This window comes from Vidua chalybeata, chromosome 7 (assembly GCF_026979565.1).
Source record: "Vidua chalybeata isolate OUT-0048 chromosome 7, bVidCha1 merged haplotype, whole genome shotgun sequence".
In the NCBI taxonomy this organism is placed as follows: Eukaryota; Metazoa; Chordata; class Aves; order Passeriformes; family Viduidae; genus Vidua; species Vidua chalybeata.
This window is the reverse complement of record NC_071536.1, coordinates 17,604,637-17,631,628: the sequence shown is the minus strand read 5'-3', so window position 1 is coordinate 17,631,628 and position 26,992 is coordinate 17,604,637. Positions and strand designations below refer to the sequence as shown.

Below are 26,992 nucleotides of genomic sequence, written 5' to 3'. Positions count from 1 at the left end.
AACAAACCAGCCCTGACATGACCAGTCTTCCATGATGCTTATCACGGAATAGCTAATAAGGTCACAAAAATAAATTCAGGGATGAATGTATCAAAATATATCATGGAAATTAGACTCACAGACGAATAAATAGAATTTTATGAGCATAATTTCCAATAACTTTCAAATCACTTCATATATATAATTTTCATTTTATATACCTTTTTCATTCAGAGTGCTGTAAATGTCAAGTGTCAACCAATTCTTACATTCACAGAGGCTGCTGCACACACAGCAATACTATTGGCTTCCAGCTGGGTGTGACCAACCTCCCTCCCTCCCTCCCCCTGACTAGAATCAGGACAATGACCAATCACTCACGCCATAGCCAAACCCTCAGAACAGTATGGAGAACTGCAGAAACTCTTCCCAGCATCTTCCTGGACATGGCCAGCGAGGGTGCCTGAGGCCCAGATGTCATGCAATTACCAAGTCCTAGCTATATTGTTAAATGCTTTAGAAGACCAAATATTTCAGAGACCTTAAATGGTACTTTTCCTTGTTTCAACACAGACTCAAAAAAGCAACATCTAAAGGGTTTTACATTTTCTGCCATTGTTTGTGAAGATGTACAAGCCAGATACAATCCATGGCACTGAAAGAATAACCAAGCCAGTTTATGATTTTATGAGGGAGGAGGAAGCATCTCATCTTCTGCTAATAACTACAAAAGTGCCCTTGGGCCAGGTCTCGGGTCTGTTTTGTTCCATTGTGAAGACATTTGTGTGCAGAACTGTACAATCTCTGTCCACAGGGTGGAGCAGCTCAGTAGCCTGAGCTGTGGATGCTACACCCCAAGTTCAGAAAAAACTGAATTGTCCAACAATGCTCATTCAGCTTAGACTGCACAGAGCAGTTACCCATGTCTGCACCCCTGGGGGATCCTGATTAATCTGTCTTTATTCAACAAAAATAGCACAGTCTTCCAAAAGGCTTGAGCTTTGAGTTTCAGAGCAGTATTTAGATTATGACTATAGTACTGCCACTGTGAGTAAACAAAATCTTTTCCTGCTGACATTGAGATGTCTTTCTGTCAATGGAAAACTTTTTGTACACCTGAAAAAAACATGTAAGACCTCTCGAAGTGAATTAGCGAGAGAATAAAGTCCCAAAACCTGACAAAGCAAAAAGCATCAACTGAGTCCAAAACAAACAGAAGAAACCCAACATTTATGCCTGAAACATCAGCCCTTGGCCAATGTGAAGTGTACATCAGGAAACCTTCCCAGATCCTCATATTCAGAGTGTCTTTCATTTCAACATCATCAGATGAGATTCTGTGTTACACAGACTGTCTCCATTCTTAGTGGGCCTGCTGGTGTCAAGAAGGAAAGGGATGCAATTGTTCAGTGATGTGCCTGAGCTGATGATAACATAAGAGAATCTCCTTGGAGAAAATTTTTTAAATCTCACCTTAATTCATTACTTGAGCACACAGCTGGACATGTCCTTTCCAGTTTCAGCAACAACGCTCAAACTTCTGATTTCTTCAGATTCTTATTCTAATACTCACAACTGAAAGGCGATTTTATACTTGCCACTGTGTGAAGCACACTTTAAGTACTAAGCTGAGAAGCCATGACTCAAATTTTTTCATCCTTGAATACTGTTAGTGTTGCTTCTCTGGTATTTTGATCAATTTATACCAATTTACTAGTTAATAGATCCTGTACAGGTTTTTCTTTTGATTGCGTTGCTGGCAAAACCTTATCAAGCCTGCTGTCCTTATTTGTTTCATTAGGTTCTATAAATCATGAAAGGCTAGCACAGCACCTAGGAGAAAATGTTCTTCTGACTCTCAGCACCTGGACACTTCTCCTCCCAGACACATGAATGGAAGTTGGAAGGTCTAGTTTCTCTCTAAAATGGTTTCAATTTTTAACAAATCGCCTTCATTTTTAAATGTTAAAAAAAACCCCAAACGTAGACATTGTACTAATATCCCTAAATAGTTTCATCTAATTAGACTATTTGTAGTTTCCATTGTGACTAGATGTTGAATTGCTTAAATGTCCTCTAAAATCAGCTTAGTATCAGTCAGTATTGAATGAACCCAAGTATTTTAAGCAAGGGCTAACCACTTCAAGAGTATCTGTTGCAACCAGGTTAAAAAGATCACTTTGAATTCACTACTTTTCTGGTGAAAAAGACCTATCACAGGCAGTTCCACATGGGATATGTATTCACTTTGTTGCTCACCTTATGCTCTTCAAAGTTTTCAAAGTTCTTTAATTTTTTTGACCTAGAAGCATCCATGATAGATACCATTCCTATTATTCTACATTTATGTTCCCTGTAGTGACAAAAGCCCTACTATAAATGTCCCAATTCCATGAACAAGCTTCCATTACCTACTTCAGTTAAGGAACATATTCAGAGACCACTTTTCTGGTACAACTGGACTCTTTAGTTAATAAACTTTACAGTCACAGGTAGCCACAAGTTTTAAGCATAGCTCAGGGCCACATACATAAATATAGAGAAGAACTTGAATTGTAGGTGATCTGTTTATTTCATGTTCTTAGAAGGCTCTGCACACAAGAAAAGAAACAAGCAGATTAATTTTTGAGTATTTCCTATCCTACAGAGAATCTGCAGCATTACCTGTTGTGAGCCATTTTTTAGAGGAACACTTACTTTCTCTGTACCTGTGCCAACCAAGCACTCTAAAAATTAATGCCCTTTCTGAAGCAAAGAAAACATTTATTTAGTGAAAAATTTCTCTCTTTAAGACTGACACATTAGAAAATGTGTCAACGTAAGTATATCTTACCTTTTGAAGCAGCCAGGAGTCAGTAAGCACAGTTTGCATGGAGAACAGTAATCACAGATGCATAGAACTTGAAACAGTAATTTGTTAATTATTATTTCAAGTATAGAAGAACTTATTTTAAAAGGTTCACTTCATACCCATAGTAGAAAATAGTGATAGAAAATTAATTCTGTGTAGTACAACATCAGAGCTCACAGCCGTGGAAGCAATTCTGCCAAGTGAGCAAATTACTATTTACATGCTCTTTCAGAAATGCACGGACACCTGAAACAGAGGTATCATTGGCTTCTTAGTCCCTGCTCTTTCTGCCTTAGCAGTGTATTGCCTGTTTCTTTTATTCTGATATTCTCCCTAAAGATTTCTCTAAAAATTGTCCTTGTTCATCATCTCCTTATAAAACCATATCTGTCATGCTGACTACAGCTCTGTCTCTAATCCCATTCAGCTGTAGCCACTCATCAGAGTGCAAGCACTTTGAAGATTAAAAGAGAATTGCTTCGCTTCTCATTTCTTAACCACCAATACTCAGGGATGAGTTTTCATCCATTGGCAGGCTCCAAGCAAGAAGGCAAGAACACGAATAACTAATGATAAATATGTCCATGAAAATGTCTCCTGGCTGTTTTGAAATGTCTTCCTTTGTTCACACAAGAGAGTTGATGAGCAAATAAATGAACAGGAAGGGAATTTGTAAAAGACAAGGACAACTCGCAAGCACTAAACATAACAAAACATTTTTTCTTTCAAAGTACAAAACATTGGACTTTCTTTAAACACATTTCAGGATATTCAAAGACACAAGCAAACAGTGGGATAACTTAATACTTCCCCTCCTTATCCCTCTACATTGTTTGTTATCATTCCAGTAGTTGAGTCATCCAAGTGGAATGACAGCATGCACCTCAGCCCTGTCACTGTGCAATCTCACATCTTAGGGTACTAACAGATGGCTTTAGGAAGTCTAGCCATAGGAACGTGACTGATTGCTTTTCCTGTCACTAGGAAGCTGCTACCCTGCAGGGATTCAGCACAGCAGGACTGGTGGGTATCCCTGAGCCACCTCTTTGCTAAACCAGGCAAGTGGCTTCAGCCCAGCTTCCCAAAGACTGGGCAGGCAGCCACCAGACTTTGTGCTGAGATGGCAGAGAATGGCTTATACACCACTCCAGCTGCTGCATCAGGCAGCAAGAAATAGTCGGAGAGAAAAAGGAGGCTACACCTGTAATCACCACAACCTTCTGTAAGGCAACACAACTGTGCTGTAGGAGGAAAAACAGCAATAGAACTGGACATCTGCTCAGGTTCCAGACATTTGCACACACTGCATGTGAAAATGTGCACTTTGTGCGGACCAAGATTAATTTTAAATCCCCACCGACTCTTAATAAGCAATTCGTATGGATATCAAACCTATTGCATCTATTACTTGCAACAAACAAAAGGATCAGACAGCAATTTTTTCTGCTTCTCAGAGAAACTGTCTTCCAGACTTTTGCTGATGCAGTCCTTGTACAGGACCTGTTTTCCACTGTTAGATCAAACTTGCATTCCAAGTGCTTGGCCACTGGAACACAAACTGAATGTACTTGTGAAACCCTGCTTTGGCTGGTACCATTGAAAGTCATGGCACACATGGGTGAGCACCTATGGTCACAACAGGCTATTTCTGCTGTCGTAACTTTATCACACAGTCATTGAATATCCTGAGTTGGATCCCAAAAGGATCATGGAACCCAAGTTCTGGCCCTGAACAGGCCAAAATCATAGCACACATCTGTGAGAGTTAACCCTGCATAACTATGAACCCTGCTGGGATGACACATTGCCTGAAGTAGCCAGCATGACTGAGGTAACAGAGGTATGTTTCCAGCTCACAGCTTCCAGGCTCTCCCATTACTGACTAATTCCAACAGGGGCTGCTCTTCCTTTTCCCATCTGTGGAGCAGCTGAACTCCTCTTTCCCATAACCCACATCACAGACTCATCATCTGTACCACTGCACTGGGGGAACATGGGCAGCCCCCTACATACCTGCCATACAGCCAGCTGTCAACACAGGGTATCTTGGAAGGTCATGAGTGAGAGACAATGACAAGCTGAAGAAAAGCATTTCAAAATAACTAAAACTGATGAAGTGAAGAGTTTCCTCCCTTGTACTTTATTGTTGCATCATAATCTTGCCAATAGGCTGTAACAGAGAAGGGGTAAGTCAGGAACCCCTTAGGCTTTTTATGGTTTTCTGCAGAAAAAATGTTGTTGATACATTGTTAATACTAGAAACTCTTTTCACAACCAACTTTCCCAAGAGTCTCAAGCTGCCACCTCAAAGGTGCAAACTGCAGACAGTACTCCTGTGGCAATGTGGGACTGCTCTGAGGACAATGGCAAAGGGCAACCTCCAACAGGACCTGACTTTCAATTGCCTGATAAGCTTGTCCCTGCTAATCCAGGATCTGCAGCAATGTCAGCCTGGTCTCCAGACCTATCCCCTTAGTACACTCTTTGCACTATGCACTGAAAGAGCCATAAAACACTCCCAAGAGCACACTATGACATTTCCCAACCCTCTCCTCTCCCTTGCTGTGCACATAGAAGTACACACTGATTGAAAGGGACCCAGGAAACTTGGCAAATTTTCTCCCTCACCAAAGTTGACAGGGCAATTTATGTCAAATTTTACATGCTTTTGGAACACAACTTATTAGAATTAGCCTGAGAATGGTGAAATTTGGTTCAGTATGATATATCACTAGGGGTTAGGGAAAATAAAAATGCAATACTGAGCCTAGAATTTACGTGAGTGAGCAGAACCAAAGAAACCGCTCCCCTGAGACCTGTTTGCTCAGGACAATTTTACCAGTATAAGATACATGAGAATTTAAAATAGTACAGTTATAGCTGCTTAATGCCTTAAAACAGATACATTAATTCAGACATTTATTTTGTCTTTCCTCAGATTTGCTGATATTGCTTTGGTGGGGGGTTATGTTGAAATAAACAAAACCCCCCTCTTTTGTGGGTTATATTTTTAATGATTTACTATGGGTCAGCCCCAGTGCAGTAACTGAAAATGTAACTATCCATCAGCAACCAACATTTATAACAGAGGCTGAACACTGTTCCTGAAGCTCAAAGCAAGCATGTTGTAGTCTGTCTTTGTTATGTGCTGAGACAAAGTGTGGCAAGCTACCCTAGCTCAGAGGACTCACAGCAACACAGTAAGCTGTGCTAGCTCAACCATAAATTAATCACAGCCACATCTGCAAAGATATTGCACTCACATACACTTCTGCATTTACACAACTCACACTCCTGCATTCAGAGTTTAAGATATACTGTAAAGCTTTTACATTTGTGAAAGGCATCACATTCATTTGTCGATGCATATGAGCCATATTTGTTGCACTGTTTTATTGTCACTTGTTTTCTTAAAAGCATGCAATCCTGAGGTTTCACCCTCAGCAAGATAATGTTTAAAAATGAGACAGACACAGCAGGGCACCCTACTCTATCTTCTGACTATCTTTTACGCGTATCAATGACACTAACTGTAACAACAGATGTGATAACACAGAAAACCATTAAGTTACTTTGTAATGCAAATTTGTATTAATAGAATATGTCATGCAGTCGATCAAACACATACAAATTGGGAAAGAATCACATAAGTTAAAAAAAGGTATCTGATATAGGAATGCCACTTTCTTTAAAGGTTAAAATTAAAATATTCTTAATTTTTGTAGACAAAGATTATAATGACACTCAGCATGTAGAATGTGTGTATTTCAGCCTATTTTTTTTTCTGTTAGGGAAAACGACAATATTTACCTTCAGTGCCATTGTAACAAATTATGAATTTTGAAACAATCTAATTCAAAATGATACAATGTAACATAAACAGCAGGTTGTTTTTTTTTTTCAAAACAGCCAATCTGCCGTATGATCTCTGTTCACTTTCACTTCTAAGTTAAAGAGCTTGATCCTCACCCTACACCTGACAACCTGCAGGGCCCCCCTACCTGCAGCTCCTGAAGTCCCGTGAATTCAGGGACAAGATCAGGTATATAACGACAGAGACAGTCTACTCTGACCTATGAACCCTTTGCATCCTGAAAAACTTGAGCAGGAAATATAAATATGGGAGACAGCACTGTAGCTAAATCCAACACAGCACAGATTTTATTTGCAGGGAGATATCTTGCAACATGTGCTAAACTTCTTCTTAGATGGGGTTCAATACGCAGAATCATATAGCCGTTGTCAATTTTTAAGAAAACCTAAAAATTGGTTTTAGTCTTTTAAGAAATTGTACCAGTCCAAGAATCAGGAAATGAATGAAAGCAAGCCACTTGTTTATATATGAAATAAAATCCACAGACTAAACACAATAAACAGACTTTGCATCCTCTATTCACTAGAAATCACTTGTGGTGCATGAGCTTCTTCCAAGAAAGAGTATCCCGATTATACTGTTAACTCTGTACTGACCTTAGTTATACTAATTTCTGTTTTCCTTTGCATTGCTGCATTTACCTAATGTTGCCAGACACAATTTGAAGCCTTTTTGTTTGTTTGCCTGCTGTAAAATTGCACATGTTAAGCATAAACAAGCCTAATTTAATACCGCTACTCAGCAGAACCCGCATGTTCAACAGTTTAAACTAGAGTTTTCTCAAGCCGGTTCCCACCACGCCGTCCCAGGCTGTGCAGCACGGCCGGAGCAGCACTCCCGAAGCCGCCTTTCCCGGGCTGACCGCGGCGGGCAGGCACCGGCTCGCCGCGGGCAGCTGCGCCCCGTGTGCCCCGACGTTCCCGGGGGTCCCCCCGGGCCAGCCCGTGTCTCCGGCACAGCCCCACGGCGGCCGGGGCTTCCCGAGGCACCCTAACTTTCCGCTGCTCGTCGCAGCCGAGCCCCCGCCGGGGCGTTATTCCCGCACCCCCGGGCCCGGCCCTGCGGGGCGGCGCCCACGCCCAGGCGCTGCCGCGCCGCAGACAATGGGGGCGGCAGCCCCGCGCCCGCCGGGCCGAGGCGGCGGCGCTTTACTCACCGAACAAGGTCAGAGCCATCGCGGCGGCGGCGGGGCGGGCCCGGGGGGCGGCGGGGGCTGGCCGGGCGGCGCGGCGCTGGCATTGGCGCGGCGGCAGCTCTCGCATCAGCGGCGGGGCGCGCCTGCAACACAAGTTGGGCGCGGGGCTGTCAGCGCGCCCCGCGGCACCGGCGGCCGCTGCCACTTGCTGCCGCGGGGCGGGGCGGGCGCAGCCCGCAGGGAAGGGGAGGGGGCGGGCAGGGCCGGGCCGGGCCAGACTGGGCTGGGCCGGGCCAGGCCAGGGGGTGTCGGGGGACGGTGGCCGGGGACGCGCGGCACCGGGGGCAGCCCGCGCCCGCCCGCCCCCCGCCCGCTGCTCACGCTGCGTCCCGCCGCCTCGGGGAGCCATCTTGCGCCGCGCTCGGCTCGGCCCGCCTCCACCCGCCGCGGCCGCCGGGACGGTTCCCATGGCAACGCGGCCGCCGCGCCGCCGGGCACAAAGGGAAGCGCGTCCCTCCCGGGACGGCCCGCGCGGGGCCCCGGGCACATCCTCGCACGCGGCTCCGCCTCGGCCCTCGGGCACCGCTGGGGCCGTCCCGGGCACCGCTGCTCCTCTGAGGAGATGCCCCGTGGAAAGCACCGCTCCCCCGGCCGGTGCCTTCTCGGCCGTGCCAGAGCTGCGCCTGCCCGGTCCGGCACAAGAGCCAACGGTCCTGGGAAAAACATGACTCCTTAAAGCGAGGTGAAAATTTCCACTTATATGCCAGCAAGCACGAAGAGAGCAAACACATAGATTCCCCCTCAAAATACTTCGTGCGAGAAATTTCAGCCAGCCCAGCTTCATCGTTTTTCGCTGTCCAGGACTGTAAATTTCAGCGCTAAAAGCGCTTAATTGAAAAGGCAACACCGTACCTGGTGTACCTCGCCTGTGCAGGTGGCATTTTCCAGCGGAAAGCAGACACTTAGCACAGAGGCTCGGCATTCCCGGCAGGAGCAGGCTGCCCAGCCCCGTGTCCCCCGGGATCAGCGCCGCCCCAGCCGCAGCTCTCCCTTCTCCTCACAGGTGCGCGCTAGAATTCAAACCCAGCCGCAGCGCAATCCGCGTAAATGTAACCCGCTACAGCTGCGCGAATCCACCACCTTCAGCAGAGGCTCCGCAGACCTCAGCCAGGGCAAGCGGGCTTTGCAGGTGTTTTCACGGGCGTCATGGAGCGGGCCCCACCTTCTCCTGAGGTGCAGTGGGAAGCCTGCCTGCGAGACACGGCTTTTGGCAGAGAAGAGCCTAAAGGAAGGAAAGCATGTGCATAGGCTGCAATTAATGGTTTCAGTTCTGTGAGTGCAGCTCAGGGTCAGCAAGTGAATAAAACACCTTTCCTTCTACGAGGCAGCTAAAGCATAAAGGCCTGTCTAATAAAACAGGTGGTTTATGCAGTTAGCCACACTCAGGTGCTCATGTTCAAAATTCTGCCTAATCTTTGTTGTAGAGAACCAAAAGAAAACATTGTGGGGAGTTTTCAATATATCTAAATATCCTTTAAGACAAAAACATGACATTTGTTATGTCTGTCATATATTTCAAAGCATAGCTTTTTACGTTTATGTACTTCACTTAATGTGCAAAGTTAAAAAAATAAATGCGAGAGTGATTGTTTCCTTTTTCTTATTTCTTCCCAAATAAATTCTACTGTGATGTACCTGATCTTACAAAACATTTTCATTTTGCATGTATAAAGTGCAAACGTTTACTGAGCAGATGGACTACCAAGAAATAATATTTTAATTGCAGGACTAAAAGAAGGTTAAAAATAAATGAAAACTGGTTTGGAAAAAAGCAATGCAAAAAAGCTTTGCATTTCTACCTACATGATTTGACCTTTATGTGCACAGAGTGTTTTCCTTGGCTTTTTGGAAATAAGTTGGATCTTCAGATTGTTTTTCCCCTCACATTTCCTGGAATTAAATCCCAAGCTTTCATTCCAACTTCCTTCAATTAAGTGGCCAGTTTTTACTCTTCCATTACTCCCAAATCTTTTTTTACTAACTATTCAACTGCATGTTTACATTAAAAATGCTTTCCTGTTCAGAGTGTAAAACTATTTTTTGTGATAGGCAGTATCAATACTACAGTTAAGATCAGCCTGAGTGATTTGATTAGTCATTTCAATTGTCTAATAATGCCTTTGCTATTAGTGCAGTTATTGCTAAAACCTAGGGAAGCGTGTTGGTCATTTCACAGTTAGTTACTGTACTTTATTGTGCCTGAACAGTAGCTGATCAGAGTTTTCAAAACAGAACTCAGTTGTTATTTCTGATTAGATTCTTTGCTTGGCTTAGGAGGATGTTTTGGCCCTGGCTCCAGCAGCCTTCAGGGAACAGCAGCTGCTTTTGGAAGGACCATCAGGCTCAAACCCAGAGCCCCCACGGGTGCTGGGCAGCATGGAGTGTGCCTGTACAAACCTGTACCATTTACCCATGGCAGCTCTGGCTTTACAAGGGCCGACAGCCTCAGCACAGCAGGAACAAATCAAAGGTGCAAAGCAGAAAAAAACATTAGCCCGAAATTCATCAGGCGAAGGTCCCTGCCACCACATCCTGCTTTTGAATGGACCTGAAATCCTCACGGAGATATCTCTTTAATAACAACATTATCTTAACATTACGTAATGCCTTATCGAGCCAGCACATCTTATGCACAAGCGATAACAATGATTTAACTACAACTCTGGGAATTTCATTAGAAAAGAGCTGGAGCTCCCTGAGCACCCAGCCCCATCGCCACGCACAGGGAGCAAGGGAGGAAATGCGGACGCTCGGGAGCAGCCGGCACACAGCTCCCACCTGGCCCTGTAGGGTCGGAGGGGCTGCTCCTTCCGAGACAGCCCAGCTCGTAGGTTTGCTCTTTCGCAGGGGAGAGAACAAAAGAGAACCCCGGTGTGCACGACCTTGGTTTAAATGGCAGCAAGGATGAGCTTGGTGTTTTGTTTCCCTGGATCTTTAGCCCTTGAAAAGCCCTCCCTTGCAAAACGGGCTTGCTAGCATCACGTTGTGTAGCAAAGGTGCCATTGTGTTTGCCACCTGGTAGGAATATTTGCGGGTGTCTTACAAAGTGTACCTCAAGGATAAATGCTCCAGAAGAGAAATACAAGTGTAAGATGCTATTTTCTGGCCTTCTCATTGTCCTTCAGAGGTTTCTTGCCTCATCTTTCAAAAACCCCAGAGTTCTTTAGAAACTGTAGTCAGTTACTACAGATTCATTATTCATGTAAAATATCATCACTGGGGTCTGGGATTGGTTTCTAGTGTTTAAATTTTTCTTTTATTTTGGCTCCTCTCCTTTTGCTGTCTTGCTCTGGGTACTGAGCACCATGAGACCAGTGGTCCATTTTCCAGTGGCTTTTCTGTGATCCATCACCTTGTCTGAGAGTCTGGTACAAAATTGCTTCTAATTACTTGACATTTATTCTTCAAACCTTAACTAATGCACTAATCATATAGTGATAAATGAGATTTTAAAATTAATCACTGACATTTTTAAAGATTTATACACAACTGTAAAAACAGGTTACCAGCTAGTAAATATAATGTTGTGGAAGGAAAAAAAACCCAACCTACCATAAATTAAAGCTGTCCTTTATTAATGGGAAGCAGTAAAAGTGAAGACATGGTGAGATGTTACCTGATGAATAGGGGTAGCATCTTATCACAGTTAGTGTCTTCCTGCTACAGATCCCCTTGACAGCAGGAAAACAGCATTTGTAGAAGCCTTGTTATGTGCAGAATTTAATTTAGCTTTTAATGTGTAATTGCTGGAAGTTTGTGGGGCAGGCAGGGAAGTGGCCAAGGGCTGCCTTACAAGCAGATTTGGAGTTCACAGTATTTGCAATGGAACATTTACTCCTTGGAAAGCAACAAGACAGATTTCTACCTCTTGTTCAGTAAGATAAATTCAATTACTTTAGCTAATTTAAAAGTCATCCATAAAAAGTTTGAAGGCTGACCAGCCAGCTTGCTGGTTATAATTAATATTTATATAGATGACAGCTATTTGAGTATAACATCAAGCCTATTACCAAACCCAGAACAGCCATTGCACATTGCCAGCATTTTGGATAATCTTTCTCCCTTTGATGACAGAACTGCCATTTGAGCCTGTCTTTTGGATGCTGCTGTTGTTCATTATTAATGGCAAAATCATTTAAGCCCAATATTACCCAACACTGTACAGGCATAGAGGGAAAGAGAATCCTGCATCAACTGCAGCAGCTATGAACAAACTTTGCAAATCAGACATAATCAGTGTTTTACTAGGATCTATGCTAGTCTGTAGATTTTTGAGGTAATTTTTTTTCTTTTATCATCAGTGTACAGACTAGCAAAATAACAGTTATTTGGAGGAACTTGCATCTTGAATTTTCTGATCATTGCTGAAGAAAGGGAGATATGTATAACATCCACCACAGCTCTTTTTTTAAATCACAAAATCACAACTACCGCATTAGAAACTCACATTTGGTATCCTATCCTGATCCACAGGACTTGCACTATGTCCCCACAACAACTTAGAGCAGTTTGGTACACAGTGCATGGTGAACATCAGTGAAATGAAAAATGGGCTTAACACACCTGCTTTTGGCTCTCTGGGTCATGAAAAGTTGTTTGACACAAATAGGTGACAATGACAACCTTAGATTTAGAATTTTTCTGGTTACAGTAGAAGTGAATGCCATAAGATCTAATGGGAAGAGCGCATGAACACAGTCTTAATTTTAGAACTAAACTGATGCTGTTTACTTGAAATCTAAAGAATGTGCTGTGTTTAGACTGGTGTTAGGAGAAATTATGCCATTTTGGAATGAAACTGCATCAAAGAAAAAAAGCTCCCTCTTGCCTGTGTTTCCTGAACAAAGTCCTTCATGCAAGAATTCTTAAGGAATTTTACATCATGACTGCACTTAATTGGATTTCTGAGATGTGCATAAATGTGAGAATTACATCATAAACAGGTACTGTGCATAGGATATAGCTGATGCTACCTGTGTAGCAGGTAGCAAAATCATATGATCTTAAACTTTGATGCTGACATGCACAGCATTTCTCTTGAAGCAGGTGATGTTTAGAGCTAATAGAATCAAAACTATTTATAATTGCAAAAGGTTGGTTGGTTCTTTTTTCCATTTGCAGCTGCTCTGAATGCACTTTAACACCAGACTTTTTATGAGCTTTCTTATTGCTCATGTGCACACTTACTGGCATATCCCATAAACACAGACTTCTAATGTGAAATCAGCTAGTAACAAAATTATTAAAAAACTAGGAAATCTCAAAATTGTTTGCACTTTTGCTTAGATATAAGAGCTACATACTCTATGTTACATTTTCTAAGAATCCAGTGTAAGAAACACAATATGGTTTTGATTTCTTGTTTTATTAAATGAAATGAACAGGCTAATTAAAGAAATTCCAGGAAGTTTCTGCTTTCTGTCTCCTAGGGACAAGCCTCAAGTGTCAAAGGAGATAATACTGATGGCTATAAAACATCCAAGTGTGTTTATACTGGCTATAAAATGCAGCTTATACATTCTATTTAACTTTCATCATATTTTGTTTTTATACCATGCTTAGAAATTCATATTAAGCATTAGTTGAAGTAGTGCCTGTGTATATTTGGGAAAAAAACATGGTAACTGCAAGTTAAAAAACAGAAGGCAAGCCACTGGCAAAACAGGAATAAACTGTTATGACTAATTTCATCCATAAACACAAAAAACTAAGAACAAGCCAGCCATCAAAAAATATAAAACTCTCCAAGATACTTCTAGTCCCGTCTTTCAAAATGTCTATAACCCTGAGTTATGATCTCCTACTTGAAACCATAAGCTGTGCCACAGAACTGGCAGTGGCTCTGCATGCAATCAGTTGAGCCTTCTAGAACTACTAGACCCACTTCTAGATCTCCTGGATGGGTTTGAGGAATTTTTAAAGAAATTGAACCTTCTCATAACAATTCAGCAATTTTGAAGTGCTGTATAGAACTAATGCACCCTTGGTGCAATTATTTGATTTTCTAGTTTCAGTTCCTCAAAGTAATTTCTACATTTCTTGAGAAGCGAATGTATGTGTTACTGAAGCCAGTCAAAAATAATGTTTTTAATGAGGGTATTAGCTATCCCATGCAACTTGCTTCTCAGACATGGTTGCACCTTCTAGACTATTTAGTGTTCTTTGAGATAATGTCCATGATTCAGATCACATGAAATATTTAGAGGTATTTTAAGGCTCAGTAATGCACTTCACATTAACAAGGGTGTATGGGCCCTGGTAAGGCAAACTGTATCACATCTGAAGTTGAATTTTATGTAATAGTTTAGAAAAATAAATAAGAAATTAAGTCTAGAAACAGTGAGAATTTTCTTCTGTACAGACAGATGCAATCATGTTATCAAGGACCTGTGTAGAATGAAATTTAATGACTTGAAGGTACTTCTAAGTCCAAGCCTCAAAATGTTGAGATAGTGGAAGCACGGGATAACTAATCAGAAGTTAAAAAAAAAAAAAATCTCTGATCCATGTGTTTACTTCCACCAGGAAGACTTTTGAAGGAGAATATAAAACCTTCCAAACAGAGCAGGCAAGCACATGCACTACTGGTACCTTCCTGCTTTACTGCACAGCTAACCCTGTGAGCAGCCAGGTAATGGCAGCAGGGCACAAAAGGCAAGAGAAAATAATGTTGGAAATATCTTTCAAGAACATCATTAGCTCTTCAGCATCACAGAGAGATGACATTAACCAAAGCAACTTCAAAGAGCTGAAGGAGATTAAAGTTTTTCGTCTTAATGATTCTAAAGTGTTATTGAAGGGATCAATAGCTCTTCCTGTTAAGCTGTTCAAATCAAGTATTCCTGGAGAGGAGATAAACCATTCCTGGAAGTAATAGTGGGATTTAATTAGGATTTGAGGTTTTTCACTATTCATTAATTTATCTGCCAGTATCACAATAGTTTTAGTGAACTGTAAGTTTACAACAGTAAGATTCCTTATGAAAGGAGAGAATTACCTGATGCATTCTGAGCCCTTAATTGTGCCAAAATACATTATTTACTATGTCACCCACACAGACAGAAATCTCTCTTTCCTGTACCTGATGTCACTGTTTTTTTCTGGGAGAGGAGGAAAGAAGGCAGAAAAAACCCCACACGTTATTTCCCCTTTCTTTAATAATAAAATAATTACATCCCATGGTGGTGCACGTTTTGCTTTCTGTAAACCACGACACATGGAAAGCCCCTTAGCAAATCAAAACTAAATTAGACTATTACTAAGACTTGGCAGCTTTTCAGCTGTGCAAGCAGAAGTTTTATTTTAAACAAAATCAGAGATAACTGATCTTGCAACCTGACTTGCACATCACCACACCAAGCTCAGACCTGGAATTCAACCTCAGGTATTCAGCTGTAAAATCATGAAATCCTCAATCAAGGACATATACAGGAAATTGAATTCCTGGTTGAGTCCTTCCCACACTCAGTTTCTAGTGGTTTTCGACACAGAGATATGATGCCAATGCTTTCAATGCAAACACAATGACTTCAGAATTCAGAGTTTATCTGCACCAGTGAGTCACTGATAAGGGAAGCACTTTCCAGAGAGGTTTGGGTTTGTTTTTTTCTTTTTTCTTAAAGGCCAATAAGTCAAGAAAATACATTTTGAAAAGCCACAACCAAGCAAAGCTCTTTGGCAAACCCTGTGTGATATTGCAGGAGCAGAGGGACCCACACCCTACCATTTCTGTGAGCATTGCAGCAATGTTTCAGCTGCCACTTTGCTGCTTGTTGTCAGACAACAGCTTCTTGGGCCCCCTACGGGAAAACTGCTCTCCTTTCTGCTCCCACATGGATGCATTTTCATGACAAACGTGTCTTAAACTGCTCAAGGGTAACAAGGGCCAAAAAAAAAAATCAATTAGTTTATTGTCTGAGTACTCAAATCAAAAGCAATAGTCCAGATTATAATGTTATACAGTATTAAAATAATTTCCTCCTTACAGCATATAACCATTAGCCATATAAAGACAAAAGCCCCCACTAAAACACTGGAAGTAACATTACTTGCATTCTGCCCAGTTCTTTGAAGGAATGAAAAACATTGTGTAGGCACTATATTCTATTTTACTTGTTTTTGTATGGAGATAAACAGCTTCAAAAACAGATGCAAAGTTCAGGTGGATCATTACTGAACAGTTGTTTTCCCTATTTTTTCTCCTTTGTTTTAAGGTTTGATTGCAGGACTACTTGCTCTTAAGATTTCTATACTGTGTGCACAACAGAATGCCTTCCTTCTGATCATAACCTTCTTAAAGCATCCTGCTGCTCTGAAAACTTGAGAGTGAAGGGCAGATGCAGCTGCAACAGCTGCAAGACTGCAGTTGTTTCTCAGAGAAAGGCACTATTCTAGCTTTAAGAAATTGTCCCAGATCTAGGGATTTCCTCCTCTATTTTTAGCAAGCACAAACAAGACAGATTTGTTGGTGCTTTTCAGACTGCATTTGCCAATCTCCCCAAATTCTTCTTGTTCTGCCTACTTAAATGTGCTTCCATGACAATTTACTCCCACTAAACCAGCACTGCTCTAGTCCTGTTTCTACTCCCTCCTCTTTCTCTGCAGCTGCACTGGCTGCTGGCCAATGCCAGTGTCTGGGAAAATAACCAGCAGCACTCTAGAGGGACAAACGAGTGCACGAGTGCAGCATCACAGCAACAGCAGGGACCACAGAGCAGCCCAAACTCTCAGATGACCCTTTTAATGACCTGTGCTCTGAGTGCCCTTGTTAACAAGATGCTTCAGTCTGCTTCAGTTTACTCAAATACCATGCAAAACAAGAGTCAAGGTTAAGGATTTCTTTACCCATCCACAAACTCCTTCCCAGCCCACCAAACCAATGTCATGCTGTCTTCAGAAACTTCTACAGTGACATCAGTGGGACAGATTAGATTTCTGCACCAGCCTGCAGAACACATCTCGGACCTCGGTCTGATTACAGCCCTGGCAACTGCTGCTGCCAGCATCGTGCAATGGAATATGGCAGCACGGATCAGCAGATGCAGGAATTTAAACAATGCATGGAGAAAGCAGATCCATAAACAACAACACAACCCCTGTCACAATGAAGTGTAAACCCATGGAAAGATGAAACACTGCAGAGCTCTCTTCAGTTGGCTTCAGGTATAAAGTCACACTTATCTCCACCAGTGAGCTCATGTCACATGCAGGGCTCCTATGCCCCATTTACATTTATGAATATATTTACATAGAACCATAAGGTTTTATTTTTATTATTTATTCCTGCTGTACAAATAAAGTCTGTTATTCAACTCTAAAAGCCAGTTTATGGCAGTTACTTTTTCAGGAGTCTATTCTAGAAGCGAAATTTTAGTTTTGTTAATTTTTTTTAGAGTTCATAGTCTACTCTGACGAGTCAAGGAGGCAAACTACATCATGGAGAAGCTTATACCATTCCCTGGTAGTTCATTAGAAGAGCAGAAGGGTGGCTTCCCCTGAGCTCCTTGGAGAATGACAACCCAAAGGGAATACAGAAGAGACAGATGAGCAGTCAGGGAAGCAGAGGTGGCTTTCAGCTCTTTTCATACAGCGATGGCCAAATTGTATTTTAATATCAAGTAACAGTAAGGTGTGGCTACCAACTAGGTATGAAATTTTATCCAACCCTTGGCAGGGGAAACCTCCCTGACCTGCCTGAGGCCAGCTGCAGAGGCAGAAAGAGAGCACCCAAGCAGCTGGGCAGCGTGGTGTCCCTACCACTGCTGACCCACCTTGGGGGGACTGCACCTTCCATCGAACTCTTTATCTTCTTCTCTCAAAACCTTAATGTGCTGTGAAGTGTAGAATACTAGGGAAAAAAAATGAAAACTTGGTGTCCATATAAAAAAAGCATTTGCTCAAAATATCCAGTAGTTACCACTAGATGGCATTTTGTTCCTGAGAAACCAGAAATGCACAGGTTTGGGATTGTTACACACAGCAGGAAACAGTACAAAATGAAATTACTTACTTCATTCGGTTAATAATCTATTATCCATTGTCTTGTATAAGCAAAATATTACTAACAGAAAACATTTATCTTGCAGATTGATAAATCCTGTTTATTTAACTATTGCTTGTGACTCGTCAACCCTCCACTCAGTAGGTAGGGGTTTGAGCTGTTGTCAGCACTTACCGAAAATCTCTTCCACACTTTAAATGAAAGACAAATGTAGCCCAAGCCACAGACTTTGAGCATGCCATGGAAATCTGCCAGAAATGCCTTGCTCCAGTAACTATATACAGTATTTCCTGTGTTATTTTTGGATAAACCCTTAAAACAGAATGCAGTATAAAAAAGTTTCCATTCAGGAAGAGAACTGAAATAATAATTTAATAACATTCACTTATTATTATTATATTTTTCTATGTTTCATTTTAGTTTCAGCTTGTACAAGCTGAGATTATTTACATTTTTAATCTCTGCAGGGTGCAATGTATCATACCCAGAGGTGCCATGAAGCTCTGCTGGGTACAACCTGGGGTGACATGTAGGTGGCATTGTTTAACATGGCATTGTTTGGCATCTGTAAACCTCTGTGTCAGATTGAACCAAGCAGGAGTATTTCCCTTACTCTGCAGCAGGAGTAAGGAGACTGTACATGATGATGCACAGCAAGTCTGTGCACTGCTCAAATTTTCTTTGACTAAATTATGTTTACTGACAGAAGCATTGATGGTCATTGGCAGTGGGTAATCAGATCCTGCTCTTGTACTTGCTTAGAAAAGACTCATTATAGAAGGAACGTTACTTCACTATGATAAAATTAATCCTCACCTCTTCATAAAAAAGGCTCTAGCTTCTTTGAAGTTGGTAATGTAGAAAAGCTGCTTTAAGTCAGATATTTTACAAAATTTTGTGTTGCAACAATTTAAACAGCTTTATATAGCTTTATTTATTATATACCTGTATTTTTTTTTTAGTTTAAATTTAGATTAGTACCATTCTCCAGCAATATAAACTGGACTAGAATAAATCAATAGACATGTGAAACCAAAAGTTTTCAATCTGTGAAAGTTTGTGACAATCTAACTCTGACAATGGGGTGACATATTCTTCAATAGACAAGACCTGTGGGAGTTATGCACCCTCCAGAACAGAGCTCAAGGCTCTGCGGCCAGCAACCTTCCTACACAGCATTCAAGAGAGTGCTGCATAATTTAGAAGAGTAAATTCCTATTAGAATCAGGACTCTAAAAAGTTTGGGTAAATAGTTAGATACAGGATAAAGAAATATTTTGCATATTCACACATGTATTCAAGTCATAAATTGCAAACTAAATAGCCCAAGAGTCATTAAATAGTCAACAAAATGAGCAAGTGCTCAAAATGCCATCCAGTGAAATAGACAGTATCTCCTTGGTATTTACAAGGAATATGTATTTTTTCAGCAAAAATCATTAGCCCTTTACAGCAATTCTGCTGAAAGAAAGGATAGAAAGCAAGAAGACTGAAATATTAGCCTTTTGCTTGTTTTCTAATCATAGCCAGGCTGACTATAAAGTCTCTTGGCATTTTACGGACAGCTAGAATGACTGTACTATACATTGTATCACCTTTAAGAATATCTTTCTCCACACAGCATTACAAATAACAGGATGTTTATACTACTTACCTCAAGTGAGATCAAAACACTTCTAACATCACTGTAAACATTTGGAAGAAACAGATCTTCACAGAACGCATCTTTGTGTCAGAGGAAAGGGCTGCTATAATTGAGCAGTGAAATGCAGCATCTTCTTGGTGCAGATGCTCCCCCCCAGTTTCATCTTCTCAATTTATTCAGGGCAGTTTATTTTGTTTGCTACTAAGGCAGAGGGCTCGTTCTCTCCTTGCTCATCTCCTTTTTCTCCTGATTTGAATCCCAGATGTAGGATAGATGTATTAAGATAAGCAAATTTTCAAATCGTTCAGTTAATAAAATTCAGCAGCCCAGTTGTTTCTCAAAGGCAGTATTTTTGCCTCCTGTATTGGTCTAGAACAAGTGATTCAGCTAAAGGGAGGGAAATACTATTCGCAGACCCTGCCAGTAGTAGCTTGCGACAAAACCAGAGCAGGAACATTTTAGGCAGTAGGAAAAAAAACAAGACCTTAACTTTCATCTTTCAGGTAGCTAAACACAGCCATCAGACCAGCTTTCAGCACATTCCATCCACCTGGGCACAGATGGCCTGGAATGGAGCTGTAATGGCTCATGCTTGTACTTTGATGTATTGAGATAGCCACAGGCAAGAGTGAGGCGAAGAAAACATGGCTACCTGCAATCCTGTTTCTCTGAAAAGTCTCCCTGGCAGTGCCCTCATTCCTGAAGCTCATCTCAGCCCGGCACTGACAGTCCTCCCTAAGCCAGAGTACTCTCCTTTAAGCTCCTTAATTGCAAACCGAGTATCACCAGGCCCTGCTGCCCAAGGTGGCTACAAATACTGCCTACTCTGTCCTGCTCTGTTTCTGCTGTTGGTAATAAAACCAAAGAAGAGTTCCTGGATGCATGACTCCTTTTCTTTGCTTCAAGCTGTTCTGTACCTTCTATGCTTGTTAGCATTTCTAATCAGTCTATGCAGCTTAAGCTACTGTCTCTTTATCCATGGACTAAGAATTATAATTGTGCTTGCGTAATGATTGTACAACACTTTTCTGATTAACGATTCATCCCCAATTAAATTAAGTTACAGGTACTTTATCTAAAAACCTAAGAACCTCCTCTCCTGTGCCTCCTCTTCCTCCCAAAAAACAAATAGGCTAAAGTGCTTATAACAATACGGGTCATTATAGAAAAAGGTGATAGAAGAGGGATAGATTTTGAGCAAGGGTTAAAACACAGTAATTAAAGAAACTGGATCTAGATTATGCATCTTCTTGTTCTACGGACAGCCGTGTGATTAGATGATAACCCACCCCACACCTAGGAAGTTAAAAACTCTCATTTGGAGAGGGTTGCACTTTGCAGAATTATGAAGCCCTCAGCCTACAACCTGCACTCATTCGTTTTGCACAGCATCTGTAATGAAATCTTTTGTAACACTCCAAAGTCCTTCCATACCTAAATATATATTTTATAATGTATCTTAGCTAGGAAGATGTAAATATCAAGATAACATAAGCTTGTCATATCTATTTTAGCTGAAGACAAGGTACAAAGTGTACAGAAATTCCTTTTCTGACTTCTAGAAATGGAAGTTTGCTACAGGGTTAATACAACCAAGGAGGAAGCACTATGAAAAGAAGAAAGAATTCCACATTGAGTATTATAAACACTTTCTGGGGCTCATTACACAAAGAAAAATATTTTGAACAGGAAGAAAGTAAAGAAAAAGAAAGGTCATGATCCTGCATTCCAAAAAGGAAATAAAAATAAAAGAAGGGAGGAAAAAAAAATCACATTAAACCCTAAAATTAAAAGGAATGTTACCACTGAAGAATATGAAACTTTGAAAATTTTGTTATAAAATTGTCCAAACCAGCCCTACACAGCGTTACACAACATGGGTTAAATAAATCATACCTGTCTTACTTTTGATACAATGGTTAAAAACAAATGTAAAGACTACTGCAAACCAATCTTACACTGACTGTTCTGCAGTGTAAATGAGCACAGCTCCAATTATGTCTCTACTGAGGGAAGCAACAGGCAGCATATAAATGCAAACAGCCTTCATTAGACACATTGTCATGAGTATATTAATCATGTCAAGAAGCATTGCTCAGGTTTCCTTCAGTGCAATTTAACATACCTTACTTTATTAGGATACACTTAATTTCACTATGCTTTCTCCTCATTATCATTTATGATGGCCAATTAAAATGTTTGTGTCTGTCTCTAAGCAGATTACTCCTGTAATTCAGGTAGCTGAAATCACTGTTCATCCCACACTTCCGTCATCTCTGTCTCTCACTGCAGTATCTTCCTTTTAGAGGCCCAGCCACTCTTACCATTGCAAACAGAAAAAAAATACCTTACTTAGATTGAATAATTAAGATATAAACCTGAGTCTTTTTACAGCACAGACATTAAGAAGTGGGCTGGTTCTCCACCCCTCATACCCCTTGCCCTGAGTATACAGCCTTTTGTTCCCTTGGAAACACCAGCACAACTCATAGTCAGAAGAACATAATGATGCAAGGGAGGCCTCACACATTTTTCTCATATTGGGTTAAAAGTTGTGTGCAGCCTCACTTCACTTGGCCCATACACAGACACAGCAGACACACAGCAACTTTACCTTTTTGTTTCCTCCAAAGCCTCTGTACTGTGGCTCTGGCATGAGCTTTTATGATAACAGAATGTGCCATTCCACGCATGTTTCCAACATCCACAAATAAGCCCAAAGCATTTTTACTATTCTAAACATCAGGTGTGAGGGCATGATTTTTTCTGAACCCTTGACAACACAACTGTGAGCCATTCATTTGATTACAGCTGTTATTTCTGGCTTCATGTATATTGAAATAAGATTAAAATAACTGGAAGTTAGGTGGAAATTCTGAGTACACACAGCGCTTTTGCTGTGGAACTCAGGGCAACCAGGAATGGCTCAGCAACATCTGGGATCACCAAGCTATGTTTACGAACTCATTTATCTGTGGATTGGGCTGCAGAGCAATGGTATTTACCTTATTTTCTCAAGAAACATACACGTTCTTGTTTACATAACATCACTTTGACATTACGGTAATGACTTCCAGAAAAACGCTGATAATTGCAAGGATGAAGAAAGAAGTCTGAAGACAGTGCAGCCTTTTAGAACAATTATAATTTCATTAAAATAGGAACATAACTTAAAGATAGATTTTATTCTCTTTGATGATTTACTCATGCAAACTGCACATAAAAGAAAACAGTACAGTTTGTGAAACATGTCAAATGTAAAGACCCAAAATGCTAAGTACAGAAGTAGTGTGACAACGTCTCAAAACGGAATCCATGGTAGTACGGCTAATACCTTTTCTCTATTTGCTGAACACAGATTTTAATGGTTCTTTTTCCAGCCCCATTGTTAAATTCATTAACTGTTTACACATCTCCTATACACTTATGTAGACTTATTTTACAAGCGCAACAGTTTTGTTATAAAAAAAATCCACTTACATGATTTAAAAGCCTTTGTGTTCAGGAGGGCAAATTATAGTATGATCAATGAGGCCGCATCTAGTCCACCAAAACTACAATGAAAAGTGACTGTAGAGCTTTCTTGCAGAATTCACACTTTGTGCCTTTGCAATTCATTTCTTTCTCGCAAGAGGTCCATTGTATTTAACCATCCTGGAAACGTTCAATAACTGTTACAGCTTTTTATCTTGAAATTGGGAAAGTAAGACTTTTAAACACATGAGGTTATCAACACAACTTTCTTAGTTTTAAAATACAAAATATTTAAATTCCCTAATATTTTCATGCTTAAAGCCCTGCAATGATACATATATGACTTAGATACTTCTTTGTCCAGTTTTCATTACAGTATGGTTGTATATATATTGCAGAAATTATATTGTCCTGTGAATCAATTATATTTTTAGATTTAAAACTTAATCAAATAGAAATCTGATGGCACTGACACTTAAAAAACACATGGTATAGTGTGGAGAAGGAAGAGTGAATGAACTACACAACCCATTATAAATGCATTAAATCTTTGTTATATACATAATGGAATCCTGCTTTACTGCCAGTTGCTACTATGCATCTGTTTTTGCTATTATACAAAGTTTTCCGACCTGAAAGCACACATCTACTTTTTTTAAAACAACTTAATCTATTGTAAAATATTGTACTGTATTTTGAACATGAGTACAGAATCAAAATAGATAATGGCACATTTAAAAAACTCAATATCCTACAGATGATTGGATAATGAGAAAAAGTGTACCTACAATCATCTCATCAGAAACAAACTACATCATGGAATGTTAGTTATCCAAGTTCGCACAGTAAATAACATTTTAAAACTGCAATCACCTATCAGCCAGCATCACATTGAAGGCATCTTTAAACATTCAAGCAAAAGACTGCTGGCATTAACTACTGAACCATTCTCACACACACACCACACACACCACATTATAATTACATTGTTTCCAAGATACGGTAGATACTGATTTTTTTTTCCACAAGAAAGGTATCAAAATTTTTGCTACTAAAAGATGACAGTGCTTACACAAGAATTAAGTACAAGTTAGCTTGCAAATACAAGACAATGACAAAAAAAAGTCGAGTTGTCTGAAGAAGGATTTTAGGCTTTTCTGGCATCCAAAACCATGAGTAAACTCCTTAGTCTGCGACTCAAAAATCCACAAAATATCAACCTACTTTGGAACAACAAGTATTCCAGATTTGATAACCCTGTATTTTACAATATTACTTACTGGTTTCAGCCTACCAACAAGGGGTGGTTATAGATATCTATTCTGAGTGGAGAATTAAAGCTCTCCTCCCACCAGAATCAAGTGTTGGGAGTGGGGAAAAAACCCACCTGATATCAATTAAAAAAAAAAATCTATTTAGTAATGATCCTCATCTAGGATTGGTATGTGCATAAGTACTGTATCTCATATACTGTACTGGCCCTATTAAACAAATTAAAGACCCCAACAGTTAAAAGCCAACCAAAATGCTATACATAAAAAACCCAAATGTTTTTCTTCCAATGTTCTTCCTCTCATAATGTGCAAAACAACAAAAAGGCAAAAAGACTAAAAGCAAATTTACTGTTACTGTCTTTCTCTTGCCTAGTGCTTTATGACCTTGCTAACTTTACAAAGTCAATAGGGACTATGCAGAACTTTGGTATAAAAATGTCACGTAATATTCCTATCACAGTCTTGGGGATGACCTTCAGTAATTCACCCCAATGTTTGTTAAAATAATACCAAATTAAAAATGAAATAAACCACATTGTTCTGTACACACACTTTACACATTAAGCACAAAAAATAACTAGTAAAACTAATACCTAAAAAAAAAAAGTCTTTTGCAAAGAGACTAGAACTGGTGTTCTGTCTTATTTCCACCTGCCAATCATTAAAGCCAAATTTAAGTTGGATTTTTAAAAATTAATAATTTTAAGCTACAATTTCTCCTAGATGGAGACTGGTCTGTTGTTGGTTTCCCTTTAAAGTCACAGATGTGTGTCTAAGGAACTGATGCAACGCAAGTTTTTAATCAACTTCCTGACGGCTGGGCCTGGGAGGGAGGCGCCAGGACGATCTGGGACAGCACGGGCTCCGTGCTCTGGTCCGCCATCTGCGTGAGCACCGAGGTGGCCACCGCCTCCGCCTTGGACGTGGAGCTCACGCCGTTGGAAGTGCTGACGGAGCTGTGCTGGATCGCTTCCGTGTGCGGGCTGCTGGGCACCGAGATGTCCTCCGAGCTGTCATCTTTATCTGCAGCTGAACAAGAACAACTCATTTATTCTGTCCCGGAACGCACAGCACCTCCTCCCAGTAACAGCAATCACCCCCTAAATACTCGTGCTGCAATGCAGCATAAATTGCAAAACAAGCTTATTTCCATTTTTTTAAAAAAGAAAATACTACTTTGTAAGCAGAAAAACCAGACTGCAGTATGTACTGTTCAGGAAACTGGAGTATTTTCACATCTTCAAAGCCATGATTAAAATTTCCTGCCTAGTAAATTAGCCAGTGGGTACTATGCCTAATTCTAATGATGCATGTTCACATCAGTAGGCATTGTTCACATTATTCAGACTAAAAAATGCTATTTATTGTGTCTGCTTAGTAATCGAACAATTCTACATTCAGTAATAAATATTGGCAATCACAAGTAAGACATCTGAAAAAAATATTACTTACACCACTATATTTACTGGACAAGACTTACACAAATTTTCAGCCCCCATTCTTTTAACAGAATGAAGTTCGTTAACTTTACAAATGCCTCTTGATAGGTTTTAAAATTGTTAAAACTGGTTTTAAAAATATTTTCAGAGTATTTCAGGTGTTGTTCTCCACATAACCAAAGTGAATGAGCCACAGAATTACATCATTTTTTTTCCTATGACAGAGGGTAAGCAGGTTAAAAAAATTATCACTGTGCAAAACTAGAATTTCCAAAATGATCATGACTTAAAATGTCCCTCTTGCACAGACATTCTAGTCATATTAAAATCATCCTTTTTTCCAGAGCTGCAGAAGTTAGACAAGGTAATATGCAGACACTGCCAAACTAAAAGCTGAATTCAAAACTAAAAAACCAAGAGCAGAAAATTATCCTACTGTTTTTCACTCAAAATAGAAATACTAATGCTGAATTTCATTATAATTTCTTTGTATCACTTTGTGCTAAATGTTTGCAAATATTTTTCACACCAGTTTTATAAACAGACCAAAACCAGTACCCAGGTGGATACTGGAAGTCCCTTTTAAACTCCTACTGACTACCATGATACAAACATAGCCAGAAGCAGGCATGAACTATTGCTTGGGACAAAGCAATGGAACAAAGCTTGATCTTCTCTAGTCTTGTCTTTGCAATCCCTTTCAGATTTGCTTGAGAGTGGCCTACAAGTTCCGAAGCGTCTCAGAGAAACGATGGGAAAGAATGACACTAACATGGGGAGACAAGCAATGCTGTGGTATCATGCCCTCATTTCCACAAAAAGCCAGGCTAAGAGCAGCAACTAAAGGGAACATTAAGTGTCAAAAAGCAATAATGAAATGAAGTTTATGTTTTACTGAGGTTTATATGACATGCTAGCTATGGGTAAGAAAACTTACTAACTTAGCAAGTCAAGACCCCAGTATAAAGATCTTTGAGCCGCCCTATGCATACGAAGAACAAACTCCTCTTCAAAGCTTGAGAGCAACTGTTCTATTATTGACTGCTTCTAGAAAACAATGGTAAGGTCAAAAAGGATGGGTAAGCAAGGAAACTGCTAATTTTTTTTCTAAGAAATACTGCCTACAGGAGCAAGGTGGCAATCTCTCCTACTCCACTAAAAGAGCATGGATGTAATAGCTTGGAAGTTAGAATGCTCTTATCCACAAGGGCAACTGTTTTACAGATCCTGCACTTTTTTAAAAACAGATCTTTCAAACATT

General features: G+C 40.5%; 2 protein-coding genes and 1 long non-coding RNA gene across 12 annotated transcripts in view; 1 reads left to right on the top strand and 2 right to left on the bottom strand.

The window, feature by feature from the left end:
• The window catches only part of CHN1 (chimerin 1), a 93,330-nt gene extending 85,362 nt beyond the window's left edge, over window positions 1-7,968 (bottom strand). Inside the window, exon 1 of the mRNA XM_053947754.1 lies at window positions 7,861-7,968. Within this exon, the coding sequence (XP_053803729.1) occupies window positions 7,861-7,966 (106 nt within the window). The 5' untranslated portion in view covers window positions 7,967-7,968. The remainder of the gene's footprint in view (window positions 1-7,860) is intronic.
• Window positions 7,969-8,240: 272 nt separating this feature from the next.
• LOC128790727 (uncharacterized) lies at window positions 8,241-9,491 on the top strand. Its single transcript, XR_008431835.1, has 2 exons — window positions 8,241-8,581; window positions 8,903-9,491. It is a non-coding gene; the product is annotated as an uncharacterized LOC128790727 (long non-coding RNA).
• Window positions 9,492-22,671: 13,180 nt separating this feature from the next.
• ATF2 (activating transcription factor 2) overlaps window positions 22,672-26,992 on the bottom strand; it is a 49,215-nt gene continuing 44,894 nt past the window's right edge. For all 10 annotated transcript variants that reach the window (XM_053947200.1, XM_053947199.1, XM_053947205.1 and 7 more), the window contains one exon: window positions 22,672-25,321. In XM_053947200.1, coding sequence (XP_053803175.1) covers window positions 25,095-25,321 — 227 coding nt within the window. In that variant the 3' untranslated portion in view covers window positions 22,672-25,094. The remainder of the gene's footprint in view (window positions 25,322-26,992) is intronic.